Source organism: Gadus morhua, chromosome 16 (genome assembly GCF_902167405.1).
Source record: "Gadus morhua chromosome 16, gadMor3.0, whole genome shotgun sequence".
NCBI lineage: Eukaryota > Metazoa > Chordata > Actinopteri > Gadiformes > Gadidae > Gadus > Gadus morhua.
Window position 1 is genome coordinate 33,120,097 of NC_044063.1, and position 15,095 is coordinate 33,135,191.

Genomic DNA, 15,095 nt, shown 5'->3' on the forward strand with positions numbered 1-15,095 from the left:
ACAGGTTAGACAGGTAGATAGATGACACAGGTAGAAAGGAGAGACTGGTAGACAGGGAAGACAGGTAGATAGAAGGACAGGTGGACAGTCAGGCAGATAAGACAGGTGAGACAGGCAGAGAGGCAGCTTACGTTAGTAGTGAGACAGGTGGACAGACAGGTGACCCTGGCAAAGGGGTCAGACAGGCCAGAGGTGTCTGCGGCGATGAGCCCTCTGGCCTGGTACATGTGGCATCGCAGCTGGAACTCATGCTGGCCTGAAGACACACGATACGATAAGTGAGTATGATGAGAACCTTCTGGATCAGTTCAGGGTCCACCGTCAATATGGTCTGTGTTTGTGTTTAAGTATTCAGACACAAAGAGGAAGTAGCAGTGCTACACATTGTTACACAATGCTACCAAGAGATCCGGTCATTATATGGTCTGATGGGTTCATGGCAAATACAGAGCCTCAGCAGTCTGTCTTTAACACAGACTGAGAAGAATTTTTATGCTTAAAGACTTTTCTATTTTCATTCCAAAACCCCTCATCCTCATCTTCAAGACCGCTTATCTGGGGTCGGGTCATGGCATTAGCAGGGGACCCAAGACTTCCCTTTCCCGGGCCATATTGATCAGCTCTGAAGGGGGACCTCGAGGCGTTCCCAGGCCAGTGTTGAGATATAATCTCTCCACCTAATCCTGAGTCTTCCCCAGACGGCACCCAGTGGGCATCCTCACCAGATGCCCAAACCACCATCAACTGACTCCTTTTTAAGCAGAGAAGTTGCTTTTACTTCATTTTTTACTGCATTATTTTTATTTTTAAATGTATTATTCCGAAAAATGCTTTAGTTTGTCATGTTCACCTAGCTCACATTACCAACATTTCCACATAAATCCAGATCAGCTTCAAACATCCATATTTGCAAATAGGGACCAATTTCAAAATAGGGACCAAAGTCTCTAATCACAAAGACAATGGCCTTATTAGCGCTTTTCTCAGTATAATTCTACATAAACCCTGTTTTCTATTTAGTTCTAGAGACAACCAAAAGAAGGTCTGAAGAACACGGCCATTTCTAAAGTGAATACTGTCTCCCTTTTTATCTGGTTGGTCAATAGCTGAGCGACTAGAGCACTCGACTCCGAGGCAGAATGGTTCCCACCAGCTAGAGTATGGTTTGAGGAACGTCAAGGCGCAGTGTGAAGGCGCATTGTGGGAACAGGAAAGAAGCTGCGAACTTGAACACTAGGGGTGTAACGGTACACAAAAGTCATGGTTCGGTACGGAAAATTAAAAAAAACTGCTTGTTTCTCAACACGTAGATAAGCAGCAATGAAAACACCAATAAACTTGGTTATGGCATTCGCATTTCTGAATTCCCAGACAGGGGTTGTTGAAATAGTGTTGTGAGCTGGGTTTGCAAAGCTCGTTTTTTTTCACAGCAACGGTGATAGTAACACCTGGATGGGGCCTTTTCAAATGCGTGTGCATGTTAAAGTGCTGTACGTAGACACGGAGAGCCCTCTCCATAGCCGGAGAGCCTGTCGGAGACAGCTTACGTGCGCATCCAATGTTTTTTAACTATCCGTCGACGCCATGGATGCAATGGAGACGGCAAGGGCTGTGATTGGTCCTCGAACAAAATAATTTCCTGAATCACTTCTCCGGTTTGACTTTGCACCTTAATTACTTTGTACATTGTTTACTTTGCACCTTAAGGAGCAATAAAACACCAAATAAGATTTGAAAAGCTTTGGAAGTTTATTTACAACGCTGTAGTCAACATATAAGATAGATTGGGCGGCGAATTGCATTGCATATCCGATATCCCGACGGAGAGCTGCTGAGCGGATTACAGAGTCAGAGTAGTATACTTTGGCTAAACGGTCCGGGTGGAACTCCGACTTCAAGTTTTAAAGTCTGCATCGCAAAACAATCCTTAACATTCGCCATATTAAAGCTATCTACCCATTTCTACTACATTCTTTTGAAATTTCGCCAACTATCAGCGCCATTTGATTAATGTAAGTATTGAACATAAAATTAAGATTTATTAAAATATTTGTTGGAAATTCAACGTCTTTTTCATACACGTACAACGTTGTAAGTTATATTAGCGATGTAACTTTAACACTGCATGGTTAGCTTGCTAACAAGGCAAGTCGGGAGATTAGATAATGCTAAAATGCCAGTTTAATATGTACACACGAATCCTCTCCTGCATAATAACTATTTTCAGTTGACTGTGATATGTCTGTGATAGTGTGTGTCTATTATGGAAAACGTTCAAAAGTCATTGATAACATCATCAAAATTTCATATCATGGAATTAGTAACATTAATATAACGTTCAAATAACGGCAGATTTATTTACTGTAGATGTTGACATAACGTAGTGCTAATGGCCCTCATTTATCAAACGATCGTACGACAGAAAACGTGCGTAAAATGGACGTACGCTCATTTCAACGTTGAGCTTGGCATTTATCAATTTGAACGTGAGCGCAGGCTACGATGAAATCTCACGTCAGGTCTGAGCTCGTGTACGCAAGTTTTTTTGGCGCAACACACGGGTATTTCAATGATGAATAGTGCAGCACAAGTAGCCCATGTTCAACATCTGTATTAATTACTAAATAAATTGGAATTAGCCCAGCCGTTCAAACAATTACAATCAAGTCAGGCCTAATTAAAAACAGTATTGCTATGAAAATAATTAGAATGTGACAGGTGAAATGTTTATTCAGCTGTCTATATTAACAGGAGCTTTGCCAAATAGGTGGTCGTGTCTCAGCGATTTTTTTATGGAGAGCGATGAATGGCTCTTGAGTCGTTTTCGTCTCCCAAGGCATCTCCTGATGGAGCTATGCAATGCTTTGGAGCCACAGTTAAGGCGAGAAACTAGGCGATCAAACGCAATACCTGTGCCAGTGCAGGTTTGCTCTACCTTGGGGTTTTTGGCCACCGGGATCTTGCAGCGGGAGATCGGGGACAGGTCTGCTATTTCCCAACCAAGTATTAGCCGAACCATGCCAGCAGTTTTCGCAGCTATAATGTCCCTCTCCGAACGTTATATTAAATTCCCGTATAATAACAATCAGCAAACTGGAATCAAACGGGATTTTTATGCTATTGCTAGGTTTCCAAATGTGATTGGTGCGGTTGATTGTACCCATGTGCGTATCTATTAATGAGTACGCGTACATCAACCGCAAAAGCTACCATTCAGTTAATGTTCAGATTATTTGCGATGCCAGAATGTCAATCCTGATTACATGGTAGCCCGATGGCCTGGGGGCACGCAAGATTCTTTTATTTTCCAAAATAGCAACGTTGGGCATCGTCTACATCAGGGCGCACTACATGGTCAGAGTCATCTCGGTGAGTTACGCTGCAGTCGCACTGCACCGGCCTCCTCCCGTTTCTTGCTTGGCCCGCTTCACAGCCGCAACACGTTTTTTGGTGCTGAGCTTCATGTCGGACCATTTTTTCTTCACCTTATTCGGAATTAAATAACTTCAACGCAATGCAAACAATAGCATATATGTGAAATGTTTTAAGCTGGATAACAGAAATTTTACATTTAATTTATTATTTAAATAATTTAATTAACAAACCTCTTCCGTAGCCCGACGAACATTGGAAACACTATTCACTGCAACAGTTATTTCCTTCCATATAGCATTCTTTTGCTGGCCTTTAATGCCAGCTTTAGGCTACCAAACAAAACCAGACGGTTCGCATCCACCAGTGACCCGAGCGTCTCCATTTCGGTCTCGGAAAAATTCCTCTATTTTTTTTTTTACCGTTGGACGTTTCTCCATGTCGTAAAAGTTAGGGGCGAGACTTCTGAAGACGTGCTTTTATATGGGCGTGTTACGTTAATTACGATCGATCTCAGCCGCCGTATTTATCAACACCAAGATCCTTCGTACGCTGGGATTGGTGTGATACGAAAGTTTCGTGAATCTCACGTGGGTCCTATCGTAAGATGAATCATGCGTTCAGATTTGCGCTCATTTCTACGTTCGTTTGATAAATGAGGGCCAATATGTGCAGATGTGGCTTTCTTCACTTCATGTTTCTTCAGACATTCACAGACGTCTCTCTGGACCCAGCGGAGTCTTCTTACTTAGTTACTTACTTACTTATTATCATGCTGATACAATATTAGTGAAATTTATTTTAACAAAATTTTACAAAATTGATTTTGTAATATTTAAAAAATATTTATATATTATTCTGTCTGAAACAATAAAGTTCAATATAAAGAGGTGTATCCTATTTGTCCAGTATAGTAATCATTTCTGGTATTGATTCTGAGTCACATATTAATTGGAAATTGTATAATGGATCCTTAAAAAATTATCAAATGTCCATGCAGGACATTAAATGTCCTGCATGAAAATGTGTATGAAACCCGGATATGGATATAACCACCAAGTGTTGTGCCTCATCTTATTTCACTAGGTATGTTTCCTTTTGTTGTTGCTAGGAACTAAAAATGCTTGATTGCTCCATATTGAATATTATTTGAGTATTTGTGTTAAAAGAAAACGTGTTTTCAGGTTGCTTCCCCTAATATGACTTTGCAATGTAAGTTGTGTTCAGCTCATTTTACTACCAGAACACACTTATTTAAACATTGTAGATTGCAGCACAGCCACTTATCAAGGGATAGTCCACTACTATGCCTCCATAATGATTGCACGTGCACATTTTATGCACTTGGTGCGCTGAGAACTCATTTGTTAAGAGACCATACTCCAGAACATAACAGCAGTGCAGGGCAGAGTCAGGAACCTGTGGAAGTCAAGTGCCCTTTATGCATATTTCAGCAACCTTTTTCTGAATCTGTACTCCTGTCTCACATAAGAACACTTACAAAAACATGAAAGAGTGGTATATCCATACAAAGTTTGTAACTATAGCACAAATGTGTACTCTTCATTCAATTCTCATAAAAGTAGAGTACACCAAGCAGGGGCGGAGTGGGGCACTAAAAGCCACCGGGAAAATTCTTACAGGCCCCGCCCACCACCGGCCCTCCACCATTTTTCGCTTAATCTACAAGGGGGGATCCCGAGGCGTTCCCATGCCAGGGTTGAGATATAATCTTTCCTAGTGCTGGGTCTTCCCCGAAGCCGCTGGACGTGCCTGGAACACCTTTCTAGGGAGGCGCCCAGTGGGCAACTGCTTTCTCCTACTCTACTGTATGTTTGTATACAGCGCGCACGCTTTATACGCATTCTCCACCTCGTCTTATTCTTTTTTTTGGTGGAGAACCAGCGCAATACAGTGGCCTTGAATATGTACTACAGCGTTTCCACAGCTAGACGCATTTTTGCAATGAGTCAGTCTTTATTGAGAAATTCCTGAAACGCTGACAAGTAAAACAGTGGAGAAATTTTTTTTTTCACTCATGTGGACGGGGCCTTATCATTAGATAAGATATTATCAGATAAGGCACCGGGTTCATTTCCCTGTGCATATCCAACTCCTCTCCACGTGGGATTTTTAGCTACCGGCACATTTCAGCGTGAGGTTGGAGACATATCCAGCATTTCCCAGCCATCGATCAGTAGGACCATGCCGGCGGTGTTGGACGCAATTATTTCCCTGGACTACATCCAGTTCCCTTACAGTGATCGCGAAATCTAATGGGGCTTTCAGGCCATCGCCGGATTCCCAAACATAATTGGAGCCATAAAAGCACTGTCAACTAACGAATTGAACTATGTTAACAGAAAGGGGTTTCATCCTGTCAACGTGCAATGGACGTTTACATGGGTTTCCATTTCTGTGTTGGGGAAGATTCTTTTCTTTGCCCCCTCTGCCATTGTAGCGGTGAGTGGTAAAACACATTCACATGGTTAATAAAGGGATGCGTTGCGACCATATATGGTTAATTGGAGGCATTTCTGAATGCAAATTGTCTGAGCGTGAACGAGCATGGTACTTAAGAACAGGTGGGATTTATCAAGATTGATGACTTACTGATAAATTGATGAATACCGATTTTTTTGTTCTTAAGCACATCCTAAATTTCCTTCGTAAGAGAGAATTTAGATCCTTTTCGACGCACGGTTGATAAATGAGGCCCCTGTACTTCCTCACCGGCTGACCACAGACTATGCAAATGGGGAGACAGGTTTCCTCCAGCATAATTCTGAACATCGGTGCACCACAGGGTTGTGTGTTGAGCCCCTTCCTCTTCTCCCTCTACACCAGGGGTATTCAACAGAAATTAAAATAGATCCAGTTAGAGAAAATGTCCTCAAGCAAAGGTCCGGAACATCATAATGTCTAACTTGCGTTATGATTCAGTGTGATATTGAAGTAGTTGTATCAACGTCTGCATGTAATCAACAACTGACTGTCAGATCAATATGGGAAGAACAATTCAAAAACATTTGAATATATTTATTGTCACAATTATGACAATAAATATATTGTCATAATTATATTTATTTTTCAACTGACTCCACTGAGTCAGTTGAAAGGTTCAACTGACTCCACTGAAACTAATCTCTTCAAGGAAATGAAGGGCTGCATTTAAAATCAAAATGGTGAAAATACACAGGTAATGGTGGGTTAACATTTCAATTTTCTTTGTGGCTGATGATGCTGACATGGGCATTTGGTTTATTTTGTCAAAAAGCTCTTCGCTGTTTCCCCTCGAGTAAGGTTTCAGCTCCTTTACTCATGCACTCCTTGACAACCCCTCCATCAGTAAAAGGCTTTTTGTGTTGACCCAAAATACAAGTGACTGAGGGAACATTCATTAGCACGTTATTGGGCAGTGAATGAATGGGTCAAGTCACATGGGCGTAGCGGACGCGGGGTACGCGGGGGACATGTCCCCCGCACTTCCCGCATCCGTGCCATCTGACCCCCGCACTTTTTACAGCCATTACAACCATTCAATTCATTTTTAACATGTGGAAACACGTCTTTCCGAGCCGCCTTTGAACGCACCATGAGCAGGCGGAGCCAGGTGGCAAACACCGCTGTCGTGTTGTAATTTCAATCACAGAGACGTTGATTCAGATCTGTTTAAAACATTTTCAGCAAACCAGCAGCCAAGAGACAAAAAACTTTACCTTGTTTTTGCCAAACAAATTAAACTAAATGATGACTGACTAATAGATGTCAATATATCAAGTTAAGCTTGGTAACAATTGTTAAAGAGATACTTCACCGGTGGGAATATGAAGGTTTTATGAATTAAATAATTCAATGTATTATAAATGTGAAAAAAAAATTGAAATCGGTTCATCCTAGCCTGAAAATTGGCAGAAAGAGTGTTTTCATGGTCTCTCTGGTTCAAAGTAAGAAAACCTACAACTACCACAGTGCATTGCGCTCGCTGCCCCGCCCACCTGTCGGTCTCCCGTCCCCCTCATTCCCCCTCAGTGCGCGAGCTCCCGCCCCCTATCATTCCTTATCGGTTGAAAATGTTTCCACCAAAAGTGTGTTGTAGTCCTCGGCCCTTCTAGCGGGACAAGAGGTTTCTCCCGAAATGACGTCAAACGCGTCATTTGACGTCATTTCGGGAGAAAATTAGATGAGAAAAAATGGGCCAAGGGGAGACTGGTTTAGACTGATATTTATTCAAATATTTATTTATATTACAATAGCGACTTTATAATGATAGAACGACGGTTCTAAATGGGTGAAGTATCCCTTTAACTGTTACCTATGTTAAATCGCTTGCTAGGTGCAGGTGATAGTAACTAGTGACAATTACTCTGTTTCATTTCCTTGAGAAACTTTTTGGATAAATTGTACTCTTAAGAGTTGTTTTACTGCAAAATACTTTTTTACTTATATTATTCTAAAGTAAGCACAACAACCGTGAGAACTTGTGCTCACGGTTGTTTTGCACATAATTGTGACTAGACCATGACTGATATGTGATAACACCATGTTTGGGGCACCCAGTATTGCTTTTATGGAAAATTGAATGCACCTTGCAATCCATGCTAAGTTTGAAAAATACATAAAGTCTAATAAATGAATAATAAATGTGGCCAGACGTCACCCAAGGTCCAAAGAAGGGCCACAAATATTAACATCACAGTTATTTAACTGTAGAGGATAATCAACATCGAAACTTTATTACTTTTTAGTTAATCTAACCATTATTTCATTTTTATTATATTATTGTTTCTACGGCTCTAAAATAAATCTAGAACTGAAAATATTATTTTGTAATATAGTTATTCAGAAGAGCCTGTAGCCTTTGATTCCCTTAGTTCAAAAGGTAAATACTGACATGGATGTTTAAATATGTAGTTTATATTTAATTTCAAAGAGACTTTTTGTTTATTATTTATTTGCAGATATTATTGTACTACTGCATTATTTGTGTTTCAAAGAATGCAGGTATAGGTCATACTATATAGGTATAGTGAGTGGATCAAGTAAGTTACATATTAATTTAATCTTTCGGCCTGTAGCATATAAACGAAATGAAGCAACTGTCTCATATTTCTAACTGCATTTGAAGTAGACATTGAGACTCACCAAAAATGGACACTATAGGACAGTGATCATGATTTGTCTCAATATCAGAATAACAACAATGGGTCAAATAGCAATGGCTGGTGGAATGGCCATAAAGTAGGTCTGTATATGCAGTGTAAGCTTGTCCAGGCCCTGCAAGTCAGGATGTAGGCTATGAATCTGAATGAATAGTAGGTAAATAGGTAGTGGCCATCCCCAAAATGAATCGGAATACAGGAATTCAAATCTATTTAAATCCCAAAAAAAATTAGGGGGGGAGGGGAACCCAAGACCCCCTGTCTATTACTGTGCCCAACCAACATTTTTGATCACCAGCCGCCACTGGTCTTAGTCTTGATTAATTTCGCACATCTGTGCTGTCATAGTTGACGACGGCAAATGTAAAATAGCTACATCTTCATTTTCACTTCTTGCCATTAAATTAAATTATGTGGCTTATTACCATGTTACCTTGTCACTTCAATTCCATTTTGGTGCTGATAATTTGAAACAGGAATGGTGTTTTACAGAACTTTTCGTGTTCAGTGTTGTCATTTGGCACTTAATTATCTGGCTACTTATCCTGTAGATGCTCGAGGGTCATTCTGTGTCAACTCAACCAGAGTTTGGCAGCTTTAGATTTTGACTTTAGATTTTGATAGTATATAATTTTAAAGAACTAAAGTTGGTCCTCTGGTGCTGCTCTGTTTGTGGTTAGGTAGCCACTAAGTAGAGGTGCAACTGAATGCGAGAGGATGATAAATCACTCAATAGACCTCTGAACAATTTGTCCCCCTCACTTCTGAAATGATGGCTACGCCCCTGGGTCAAGATCCGGGTGGATTGTTCATATTGGGCTCTGAGACTGCTTATTTTCTGTGACCGCAGTTCAGACTTGAGTGGGTATGTTTGGTGAAAAACTACTTTGTGCTTTGTCTCATAGTGCTGTTTCACGTTGGCACTTTGTATAAGTGCCACTGTCTGTGAGCATATGAGACTGTTTTTTTTTGTTTCCATTGGGAAGAATAAACATGAATGAGTCTGTCCATTCTGGGTTGAAAGCTGTTTTTGCTGTCCACTTTTTTCTTCTTAGAGAGCGCCATGTGTAGTTCTTTTTCTGCCTTCGGCTCACTCTGTCTGTCTCTTTTCTGTCTCGCTGTATTACTCATTCTTCTCCCACTGTATTACTGACTCTTCTCCCGCTGTCTTTCTCACTCTTTTCCCGCTGTATTACTCACTCTATTCCCACTGTATTACTGACTCTTCTCTCGCTGTCTTTCTCACTCTTCTCCCGCTGTATTACTCACTCTTCTCCAGCTGTATTACTCACTCTTCTCCCGCTCTCTGTCTCACTCTTCTCCCGCTGTATTTCTCACTCTTCTCCGGCTGTATTACTGACTCTTCTCCCGCTGTCTTACTCACTCTTATCCCGCTGTCTTTCTCACTCTTCTCCCGCTGTCTTATCTGCCTTCTCCCGCTGTATTACTCACTCTAATCTGACTTCTTTCTCTGTAATTCTTGAACTTCTCTCTGTCATCTCTCGCATGATCGCTCACTGGCTCACTGTAAACCAGTCAGCCTGCGCCGGGAATGCACAGATTCGATTGGCTGAGTAGCATCACTTTGGATGGCTGAACTCGAATGCAATTGGTCAGTGGATTTCCTGATTCGCTAAACCAGTCTAGAAACGCTGCGCCGGTCAAAATAGAAGCGCCCGTCAAAATTAAAAACACTTGAATAATTTATTGACTATAGGTCCGGGTCCGTAAAGGACGGCGTCTGGGTCCGAACCCGGACCGTGGTCCACCTGTTAATGACCCCCGCTCTACACTCACGACTGCAAACCTACCCACGAGGCCAACACCATATTAAAGTTTGCAGACGACACCTTGGTGGTAGGCAGGATCTTGAGCAACAACAAGGCTGCCTACAGGACAGAGAACCTGGTGAGCTGGAGCCAAAAGAACAACCTCATCCTCAACGCGGCAAAAACCAAGGAGCTGATCCTGGACTTCAGGAGGAAGACGAAGCCCTTCGTCCATCAACATCGACGGCGAGACAGTGGAGGTTGTGCAGAACATCAGGTACCTCGATGTAGGGCTGTCAAAATTGCTCAAAAATGACATTCGAATGTTCGTTTGGAAAAAAATCACGAATTCGAACTATTCGAATATCTGGTTGCCTATTTTACGCAGTTGCCGTCAATATGTCAATAATGCGACAAAACCATGGTTCAAATTAGTGGGATATATATATATCCTATAAACAGCCCAGTAACGTGGAGGCCTAATCATGAAAAGCCACAACTTTGTATCGCTTGCATTTCACCACCACACCTGCAAGCGCGCAAACTATAGTAATCTGAAGAAGACGCCCGCTTCTGAATGTTACAAAGTATGCTAGTGGTAACGTTCCTTGCTTTGCTTACCATTTATCGAGAAGGCCTATTAAAATCGATAAAGAAAAAAATGCATGTCGCCTACGTCTTCCACCATGCCAGCGAAAGGGCCAGCACTACGCACCGTTCGGATTCATGAAAAAAAAGCTGTCTCGGACTTTGCCGAGAACATTGCGTTATAGCAGCTTTCACCAGCCAGACTACTAGCTCCCTGAGCTCTACTTTGGATGCTTATTGAATGGCATAGCCTGTGTAAGTCCAGCTCAGAACAGTTGTGAATAAGAAAGAATAAATTTCCATGTCTGTTGTCTTGCACAGACAACCAATTGAAATCGCCAGGAACAAAAATGATGAACGTAGGCTATAAGATTTTGTAATGTAGTGCAACCATGGCTAAACTGCTGGGTTATTCTCAATGAAAAAAAAAAACATCAGGCTATAAGAACGATCATCGCAAGCAGCACTGCTTCCCCGTCATCTGCGGAGTGGGAAAGGGCTTTTTGAATGTGAGACAATTTAACTAAGATGGACAACTGCGCCTCACTGCCTTATTGTTTGCTAAGTGTGTCGCAGGATTTATTTCCCCCCCCCGCAGAAACCAAATAAATCGGTTTGGGGAATTCCAGAGAGACGCCGAGATCGTTTAATGGCCTGTGGCATGTGCCACCGCGACCACTGACATACCATGGCATATGCCGTTCTGGAACGGTAACTGCCGTTCTGAAACGGTAACTGCCGTCGCGACCACTGACATACCATGGCATATGCCGTTCTGGAACGGTAACTGCCGTTCTGAAACGGTAACTACCGTTCTGAAACGGTAATGCCATGGCATATGCCGTTCTGGAACGGTAACTGCCGTTCTGAAACGGTAACTACCGTTCTGAAACGGTAATGCCATGGCATATGCCTTTCTGGAACGGTAACTACCGTTCTGAAACGGTAACTACCGTTCTGAAACGGTAACTGCCGTTCAGGTGGAACGGTAACTGCAGTTCCCAACAATGGTATGTGACACCAGCATAACTCCTCCGTATAATTTCAAGACAGGTATTGCCATAAATGTAAAGGTATATATATTTGGTGTTTATTGACACAATATCACAACATAACGCCGTAAATAAAGGGATTTACACGTTTCTCTCGTCCGTGCTGTTGTAAGGATATTTCCGATCTGTTTGTTGTTGCTTTTGTAATGACAGATGCTTTTGAAAACAGCCGGACTTGCTCCGGTGACGGTAGTTATAGCCTAGCCTTCTAGGTGGCCATAGAGCTATAGGCTATTGCTTTGTTCCAATATCCATACTATCCGCAGTCATTATACTTTATTTTAGTATGACTTATTTTTTATATAGTTTGAGTACGTAGTGCGTTGCCAGTTTCTACTGGCACCTACCGTTTTTCCGCTGGCATGCCACTCATGTAAAATGGTATTACCAGTTTCTACTGGCACCTACCGTTTTTCCGCTGGCATGCCACTCATGGAAAATGGTAATTACCAGTTTCTACTGGCACCTACCGTTTTTCCGCTGGCATGCCACTCATGGAAAATGGTATTACCAGTTTCTACTGGCACCTACCGTTTTTCCGCTGGCATGCCACTCATGGAAAATGGTGATTACCAGTTTCTACTGGCACCTACCGTTTTTCCGCTGGCATGCCACTCATGGAAAATGGTATTACCAGTTTCTACTGGCACCTACCGTTTTTCCGCTGGCATGCCACTCATGTAAAATGGTAATTACCAGTTTCTACTGGCACCTACCGTTTTTCCGCTGGCATGCCACTCATGGAAAATGGTAATTACCAGTTTCTACTGGCACCTACCGTTTGCCAGTAGATATTCCTTTCCTGTGGTATTTGCCCGTTCATACACACATACCACTCATGATTCACAGCTACACAATCATTCTTATAAAAACGGTAGGTGCCAGTAGAAACTGGTAATTACCATTTTCCATGAGTGGCATGCCAGCGGAAAAACGGTAGGTGCCAGTAGAAACTGGTAATTACCATTTTCCATGAGTGGCTTGCCAGCGGAAAAACGGTAGGTGCCAGTATAAACTGGTAATTACCATTTTCCATGAGTGGCATGCCAGCGGAAAAACGGTAGGTGCCAGTAGAAACTGGTAATACCATTTTACATGAGTGGCATGCCAGCGGAAAAACGGTAGGTGCCAGTAGAAACTGGTAATTACCATTTTCCATGAGTGGCATGCCAGCGGAAAAACGGTAGGTGCCAGTAGAAACTGGTAATACCATTTTACATGAGTGGCATGCCAGCGGAAAAACGGTAGGTGCCAGTAGAAACTGGTAATACCATTTTCCATGAGTGGCATGCCAGCGGGAAAACGGTGGTTCCAGTAGGAAATGGAACTTCCGATTAACATAATTGGCTTGCCAGCGGAAAAACTTTTGGCCTGTATGCCATGATACCACTGGATCATGTCGATATAGAAAGGTTTATGACACTGGATCAGGGTTAAATGATAGGAACCTATTCCTACTTAAAATATTTGGTTAAACACCAATAAGAACAAATGCAAAACTTAATATTTGGCCTATTGAATAGTTATGAGCTGAAGCAGTCATACAGTAGGCTTTATTATAGGCTACGCTACTAGAACATCTTGATAAAACACGAGTGGAAAAATGGATGACTGTCTAGCCATAGCCTACAGTGCCACCCCTATAGGGACCTGGCTCTGGTGCACTAACCGGAAACTACGATCGCAACCGCAATAAACATCTCGCTTTGAACGGTGAACTCTTTACACATAGTAGTTATAAAGCTATTAAAACTACAAAATGACTCCATTAATGCAGGATACGTGGAAAATGCATGGACCTATTAAAGAAAATGCGCCGACGTTGGCTCAGCCTGGCTCCGCCTCTTCAGCTACGTAGCTAAGATCGCTGCCGTGGAGCACGAAAGGTGTACATCAATCCACACTCATCGGTTTGACCGTTTTGAGTATACCATTCGGGTCCTTTCACTACACTTCTTTCGCCCTGATCTTAATTGCAACGCACTACGTACTCAAACTATATAAAAAATAAGTCATACTAAAATAAAGTATAATGACTGCGGATAGTATGGATATTGGAACAAAGCAATAGACTATAGCTCTATGGCCACCTAGAAGGCTAGTCTATAACTACCGTCACCGGAGCAAGTCCGGCTGTTTTCAAAAGCATCTGTCATTACAAAAGCAACAACAACAGATCGGAAATATCCTTACAACAGCACGGACGAGAGAAACGTGTAAATCCCTTTATTTACGGCGTTATGTTGTGATATTGTGTCAATAAATACCAAATATATATACCTTTACATTTATGGCAATACCTGTCTTGAAATTATACGGAGGAGTTATGCTGGTGTCACATACCATTGTTGGGAACTGCAGTTACCGTTCCACCTGGACGGCAGTTACCGTTTCAGAACGGTAGTTACCGTTCCAGAAAGGCATATGCCATGGCATTACCGTTTCAGAACGGTAGTTACCGTTTCAGAACGGCAGTTACCGTTTCAGAACGGCAGTTACCGTTCCAGAACGGCATATGCCATGGTATGTCAGTGGTCGCGAAGGCAGTTACAGTTTCAGAACGGCAGTTACCGTTCCAGAACGGCATATGCCATGGTATGTCTGTGGTCGCGACGGCAGTTACCGTTTCAGAACGGTAGTTACCGTTTCAGAATGGTAGTTACCGTTCCAGAACGGCATATGCCATGGTATGTCAGTGGTCGCGACGGCAGTTACCGTTTCAGAACGGCACTTACCGTTCCAGAACGGCATATGCCATGGTATGTCAGTGGTCGCGGTGGCACATGCCACAGGCCAATAAACGATCTCGGCCCTACTGGAATTCCAGATATAGCCTACTTGCACCTAACCCACCCTATGCAGTAATGAAATTGGCTTGCATGCTCAGTCCACAATGTGCCCTACACAGCGAGAGCGGCTTGCTTGGTGTTATAAGTTATAGCCTAATTCGAACCCGGGACAAAACAACCCAAAGATAGGCCTACATCATTGATCATTTATTTAAACACATTTACAACGTTAACAAAATAGTGCTTAACAAAGAAGTTAACAACAATCAATGTCCCGTTCTCCCACCTAAACTCTGCGCAATATTTTTTTTTTAACGACAAGGAGCGCTCCGAGCAAGTGAACATATAGTAATAGTAATAATA

General features: G+C 42.3%; 1 protein-coding gene across 1 annotated transcript in view; it reads right to left on the minus strand.

Annotated features, from left to right (window-relative positions):
* The window catches only part of fer1l6 (fer-1 like family member 6), a 147,591-nt gene that overhangs the window by 75,712 nt on the left and 56,784 nt on the right, over positions 1–15,095 (minus strand). Inside the window, exon 21 of the mRNA XM_030381757.1 lies at positions 132–256. Coding sequence (XP_030237617.1) covers positions 132–256 — 125 coding nt within the window. The remainder of the gene's footprint in view (positions 1–131; positions 257–15,095) is intronic.